Below are 7,338 nucleotides of genomic sequence, written 5' to 3'. Positions count from 1 at the left end.
TTCCCCACTGGAATCGGAACTCTCCCTGCTTTCCCCTTTGCTCGGGGACGGGCTTGAACTCAGGAGGGGAGGGACTTCGCGATATCCCCTGTCCCTCACAGTATGGAACAGAGCCTGTACTCAGTGTGTGATCTCTTAAACATTTTTGGAACTATCTTATGAAGATGTTTATTTTAAACTTAGTAAAGATTTCATTGCTTCAATGAAGAACTCTGCATCATTAACTCTGCTTGAAAGAGTTCCCCCCGCTTATCATACCTGCCAAGTTGCTGTCAGAGAAATAAGTGACCGGGCCGGAAATAGCAGACCGGAAGTACTGCTGCCGCCATTTTGGAACTGGGCGGAGCATGCTCAGAAGTGACTTTTGATGCTGCTTTGCCCAGTTCCAAAATGGCCACCGCGCCAGAAGTTGCACTGCAGCCATTTTGTAACTGGGCAGAGCAGCATCAAAAGTCGCTTCTGAGCATGCTCCGCCCAGTTCCAAAATGGCTGCCGTGCCAGAATAAACCGGGAAAAAACAAAAAAATAAGTTTTTTCAGCTAGGAACAGCTGGAAAAACGGGGATTTCCCGGGGAAAACAGGAGACTTGGCAGCTATGCCGCTTATCTTTAAATCTGATCAATAAAATGGTGCGCAGCAAAACGGAGCCACAGCATGCAAAAAACGAGCATATTCAGCAACACTGTAGGAGAGCAGTATACAGGGGCACTCTGCAAGAAAGTAAACTAAATAAACTAAAACAAGACTAAGACAAAACTAAGGTTTGCTAAGGCAAACAAACAGGCGGGGAGGGACAATTTTACACACACACACACATAGAATAAAATCAAAAACTGAAATCTCATCTGAAGAAGCAGGAGAGGCAGGAGAAACATACTGCTTGAGGAAAAAACTGAGGAAGTGCCTACCTCCCACAAGTCTTTGCTCCTGCCTGAGATCATGTGGGAGGAAATACCCAATCCACTGTTGCGCCTCATGAAATAAATTATATATGTTCCTATTTTTTTTGCTGTTCTTGTGAAAGCAGAAGCTTTAATTCTGAGTTGGTGGTTGGATACAAAAACCATTAAAATAAATCTCATATGCGCTGGACAATTTGATCAGATTTTCTGCCTCAGTTTCTCTGCCCTTATACAAAAAGATGTGCAAAAAATGCTGGAGTTACATTTTACATTAGCAAGCCTTTCTGAACAGAAAAGAGGCCAAGCTGCAACACATAATGAATTTTATACAAATACAGCAGTAACACAAAGAACATTTTCATGTTAACATAGACAGACCTGCATCTCATGCATCCCATATATCATGAGCAAAAGATGGAAACTTTAGAAAACAGCAGACAAATAGTAATCAGTTCTGGCTTTATTTGTGTGAGGATTGAAAACAAAACTGTTTATGACTGGAAAATGTTAGCTCTCAAAATGGAATATTTAGTTTGGAGGGCACGTAAAATGTGGCAAATCTGGTGTTTACTCTGAGATTCAAAGTTGTTATATATATTTCCCATTTCATATTGACATCCATTTTCCCACATAGTATGTTTGTTGATGGAAGTTTGCTTCCCATCCTGTATGTGCAAATCTGTCTGGAAAGTTCATTTCCAAGTTCACAAATTCTAAAAGGCAAATATACTACTAACATAGTGGCAGTATTTTATTTATTTTTCCTAGTATTGTCTATTTAAAGCATATTACAAGCACAAAATACCCAAAGTTCTACAACGGTAGAAACAGTCCTAAAATTAACAAGAAAAAGAGAGGAGCCACTTTAACACATTCATAGTCAACCAAGTTTCTATCATTCTTCTTCCAGCTATGTAAAAAAAACCCCTGCGTCTTTCCAAAAGTTCATTCTGTACACTCCAGTTCCTTATGCCATCCTTTCAGACAGAAATACTGTTTTTTGGGGGGCAGGGGGCGGTGGGTGTGGGGGACTCCCTGGTCCTGAATGGAGTAACTGTGCCCCTGAAGGACCTGGTGTGCAGCCTGGGAGTCATTTTGGACTCACAGCTGTCCATGTCCAGGCACAGGTTAATTCTGTGTCCAGGGCGGCTGTCTACCAGCTCCATCTGGTACGCAGGCTGAGACCCTCCCTGCCCGCAGACTGTCTCACCAGAGTGGCGCATGCTCTGGTTATCTCCCGCTTGGACTCCCGCTTGGACTACTACTCTACATGGGGCTCCCTCTGAAGGTGACCCAGAAACTACAACTAATCCAGAATGTGTTAGCTAGACTCTGGACTGGGAGTGGCCACCAAGTGTTGGTGCTGACCTTTAAAGCCCTAAACAGCCTCGGCCTAGTATACCCGAAAAAGCGTCTCCACCCCCATCAGGACACTGAGGTCCAGCTCTGAGGGTCTTCTGGCAGTTCCCTCACTGTGAGAAGCAAAATTACAGGGAACCAGGCAGAGGGCTTTCTCGATGGTGGCACCTGCCCTGTGGAATGCCCTCCCACCAGATGTCAAGGAAATAAACAACCATCTGACTTTTAGAAGACACCTGAAGGTTTAGGGAAGCTTTTAATATTTGATGAATTATTGCATTTTTTAATATTTTGCTGGAAGCTGCCCAGAGTGGCTGGGGAAACCCAGCTAGATGGGTGGGGTATAAATAATGTATTATTATTATTATTATTATTATTATTATTATTAGCTGCTCCTTTTCACGGTGTGTTTTGGAAAACAGAAGTGTTGAAATCAAGTTCTTCAGCAACACTCATGTTACGGCTCTTTGGTCACAGAGGCCTGTAAAAATTCATGCTTCAAAGCCTTTAATATTTGTTTTTAATTCCAAAACAAACCCTGTAGTAAATACAATTTATTTATTTATTCATTTACATAAACAACATTCCATTATAGGTAGCAGGTTCAGATTATATTTTCAGTTTTTTCCATATGGCTTCTGTTACAGAAATATGCTTGTCAGCCATTTTGTTCATTGTCAAAACAATTTCTGCACTGTTAGAGAAGTACCAGTAATAGTTGCAGATTGTAGGCATGTGTGGCTGCATAAATATTCCTTTTATTGCTTGACACAGCTTAGAACTCTGTAAATATATAAAAATTCTTATTATTTTGCCATCAGTCATTCTAAAAACAAAGCTAAAATAAAAATAATAAAGAATGGTGATGAAGGTTTAGCTACACTAAAATATCATTTCTCTTACTGCACCATACCACTAGCCCAATCATGGCAATTGTCAAGAGAACTGGAATGAAAATCAGGGTGATCAAAATTTTATCTGGAGGATCTTCCCAATGCACTTTTTTTGAAGTACAGTTTGAAAAGAATTGTTTATGGATTCCAGTGATGAAGCCCTCAGCAATGGGGTTAGGCCAAAAGCACTTTGCTGTTGCAGCCTTGTGTTCTGTACAAAGGGTAAAGTTGTTGTAATACCTGAAGAGAAAAGAACATGAAAATAAGTTTGACAAATACATACGAAAAACTCTTCTGACAACTCTTTCCCTTCTTTCACTGCAGTCTAACAGATTCTTGACAAGGGATCTGTTTCCCCCCCAGCAATTTTCTTGCCACAGAAATGCAGCAACAATTTGGAGCTGGACAAATATTATCTATGCTGGGAGGACTCCATACCCAGCTCTTTCCTTGAATTATGCTAATCTATGACGGAAGATGGCCGAGCATTCCATCGCTCCGACTATCAAGGGGTAATTAGAGGCTGTTATGGGAGTAAAGCAGCCTCCCAAATGCTTCCCGGGGAATGGAAGATGCATTCTCATCTGCAGATGCCCACTACCCGGTCCCAAATTCGGAAGGAAGGAGGGGCTGGGGGGCACTGGAAGGAAAGCCCCCAAGATAGACTGGATCTCCCGGACGCTGTCTCCACCTGCATGTCAGGTTCCATGATTTAAGAGGAATAATTGGAATTAAAATTATGGACATGCTTCAGACGAAGAGGGGGAAGACACTGCCAAAAATTCAGCCACTGAGAGATAAGAGGATTTGAGGCAACATCGCATTAAAGACAGTGGTATGTCGGACGGAACAGAAAGGGGAGCGAGAGACTCTTCTTTTAAATTATGTTTTAAGATTTAGTTAACAAAACTTCCCTGGAAGAACCGTCTAAAATATCTAGAATAAGCGAGAAATTATAAAATACAAACTGTGTGGAAATTGAAATATATATAATTAAGGACTTATTTATATATTCTTTGATAAGCTTGCAAGATCAAAGCTTCCCTAATGTAGATTTCATCAGCAGCTGGAGTTTGTTAAAATTCTTTGTGGACGGTTTTAAGAAGATTTATGGCTTGTGACGCAGTTATAATTGAATCCACCATCTTGGGGCTGAGGCTGGGTTGTGGACGGGCAGTCATAGGGCGAGGGAGCCATTGGTATGTTATTAGATGTGTGTTTTCTATTTGGACTTGGCTGACCCTTTCCTGGAAAGACTGTAAATCTGCAACCGGAGAAATTAATGAGCAGACACTCGGACATGATTTATTGGATTTGGCTGAATATGGCAGCTGCCAGCATGGGAGAGACTGCAATGGAATTTATGGGGAAGCATAGACATAAAATCCACACAGAAATGGATATTGTTTGCTTAATCTCGCTTGTGAGAACATCTCAGAGGCCGTGAGAAGATCAAAGGATTATTGGAAATGATCTGGATTATTTTGGAGTATAATGATTGGAAAGGATTTGGACTATATTGATTAGAAAGGCAGTAATTAATCGATGATCAGAACCCTCTGATCTGAAGCATGGGAAGTGAAATTTTTTATAATTTGGCATAATATTTGGATTAATCGATATGCATTTGTATAATTTGACTAATTAATATGATATGATATGATTGGATTGTCAAAGTGAAAAATTTAATGCTAATCTATGTTATACTTCCATGTGGATATGCATGAGGGTTGCCACCTTTGGTCAGGCAAAATATGGGAGAAAACTGGGGCTAAACATTTACCTGGTGCAAAAATGACTTCAATACAATCCATTGCAATGATCAAATGGAAGCTATCAGTAACTGAAAACATTCTAACAACAATACTGAAAGGAAATGTTCCCACAAAAAGAGGACATTGCGGGGGGGCAGGTGTCTGCTGGAGGGGGGCAGAGCCTCAATTAATTATTTTTAATGTTTTTCAATACTTTTGAAAGTGAACAAGCCTTGGATTATTCACATGTGTTGGATTATTCACTATGATACCCTGCCACAGTATAAAGAGAAAATAAATAGTATATGCAGATATATGTTGGAAACTTCCAAACTGTATATATAGTAGAATATGCTGAAAGACATCCAGAATAATTCAGGAAAACAGAAGATGAATGCTTTTCAACACAAGCTATGTTAGAATTATATGTTGAAGTGTGTGAAGAGTTTTTGTGGTGATAAAGCTCCTGGCAGTGAGAGGCTGAGCAGCTGTGATGTCATATGGACTCCTTGCAAAATCCTAACTGTGGAAGGAATGAAAATTAGTAATAGAATATTCATTAATGACCACGTCTGTGTGAGGCAAAGACTCAAGGAAGTTGAGAAAATGCAGTGGACAAAGAAAACAGGAAACTGAGAAAGTACAGAGGAAAGAGGAAGAGGCCAAAGGAAAAGCTGGGCTGGGAATACAGAAACAAAAGGGGTGTGTAGAAAAAGCTCACACAAGTATGAAGGGCAGGAGAACTTTTATCTGTTGGGAGAAAAGGGGTGTGGCAGGAAGTAAGAAGCCAGAGGGCTGTGCAAGGCAGAAGGGAGCTGGCCAAGAGCTGGGATGGGTGGAGAAGGAAAGGAGCAATGGGCAGAAGAATGAAAAGCCAGGGGGATGCAGGAACGACCACTGATGGAGGCATATTTCCTCAAGAAATTCCTTCTTTCCCATAGAGCAGGGGTCCCCAGACTTACCCCGCAGTGGGCCGGTGTCCGCCGCGCCGACCGCGCGGCGGGCCGGAGGGCAGGGGAGTGCGCGCGCAGCGGGCCGGAGGGCGGGGGAGTGCGCGGCCGTGCGCATGCGCACACGCACACGGGCGGGGAAAAAATCGCCGAAAATCCATTTTGCGCATGCGTATGGGCCTCCCCCGACCCGGAAGTTCATCGGAAATGACCTCTTCTGGGTCGGGAGAGGCCCATACGCATGCACAAAATGGATTTTCGGCGATTTTTTGCCGATTTTTCTGATCGTCGCCGTGCCGCGCGCCGTAAGAGCGGGCGGCGGCAGCGGGCGGCGGGGGTCGTCGCGGGCCGGATTGGGAGGCCGATTGGGCCGCATCCGGCCCGGGGGCTGTAGTTTGGGGACCCCTGCCATAGAGAATGGCAGTAGCCACACAAATAGGCATTGCTCTGGACAAATGACATGGGGACCTGCATTTTGGATTAAATATTTGTCAGCGGTGCTGACAAAGCTGAGTCTGGAGGTCATGAATGTTCCAAAGAAGATGGCAAAATATGTGAATGCAGTGAAAAAGGAACAGAGTAGGAACCAACTATCTACCACCCACATCTAATCTACAACATATTTAAACATAGGCAGGTGGAGGAAATGGCTGAGAAGGTTGAGGGCCAGAGTTGTTATAGGGGAATATATTGGTATTGTGATTTGTATCCTCAACATGTGGCTTCCATGCCAGCTGAGGCGATACAAGGATGGGAAAGGGTTTCTTATGTGTGTATCCCCACCTGGATGGCGAATCATAAATGGGTGCAGCTTGTCTAACTTCCCAACCAGATTCAAAATCTGAGGCTGCACAGGTTTTGTCCTTTCACAAAAGAGGACACTTCTGCCTAGCAGCTGTTCAGAAGAGAGATTTGCTCCTGTTTCCTGCCCAGCAGCTGGTTGGCAAGACTGCTGACTCTCAGAGCCCTGCCTGCTCCGTGGACTCTCTAGGGCGGGCAGGCAGGGGAACGGGACTATGTAGCACCCCCACCCCCACCTATACTATGGGAATAACAATACAGTGGTACCTCGGTTTATGAACGTAATCTGTTCCGGAAGTCCGTTCTTAAACCAAAACCGTTCTTAAACCCGAGGTGCACTTTCCCTAATGAGGCCTCTCGCCGCCAGTGCCCCTCCACCGTTTGGCTTCCTTTCGTAGACCGAGGTAAAGTTCACAAACCGTGACACTACTTCTGGTTTTGCGGAGTTCATAAACCGAATCGTTCTTAAACAGTACTGTTCTTAAACTGAGATACCACTGTATTGAACAAGGTTAAAGGCCCTGAACACTTTAAACCCTTTAAACTTTAACGTTATTATTAGATGCATTGGTCTGAAAATAAATTGTTCAGATTATTTAGAGGTTTTAAGAATTACACATCAATTTAAAAATAATTAATCCAGATATGTGAGTCTGTAGAAAGTGCAATTGTTTGCCTC

At 43.0% G+C, this 7,338-nt stretch overlaps 1 protein-coding gene across 1 annotated transcript in view; it reads right to left on the bottom strand.

The window, feature by feature from the left end:
- Positions 1 to 478: 478 nt before the first annotated feature.
- RAMP3 (receptor activity modifying protein 3) overlaps positions 479 to 7,338 on the bottom strand; it is a 67,065-nt gene continuing 60,205 nt past the window's right edge. Inside the window, exon 4 of the mRNA XM_035102416.2 lies at positions 479 to 3,394. Within this exon, the coding sequence (XP_034958307.1) occupies positions 3,139 to 3,394 (256 nt within the window). The 3' untranslated portion in view covers positions 479 to 3,138. The remainder of the gene's footprint in view (positions 3,395 to 7,338) is intronic.

The sequence above is a fragment of the Zootoca vivipara genome, chromosome 7, assembly GCF_963506605.1.
Source record: "Zootoca vivipara chromosome 7, rZooViv1.1, whole genome shotgun sequence".
In the NCBI taxonomy this organism is placed as follows: Eukaryota; Metazoa; Chordata; class Lepidosauria; order Squamata; family Lacertidae; genus Zootoca; species Zootoca vivipara.
Note: the sequence above shows the minus strand (reverse complement) of the source record. Positions and strands in the feature narration are given on the sequence as shown.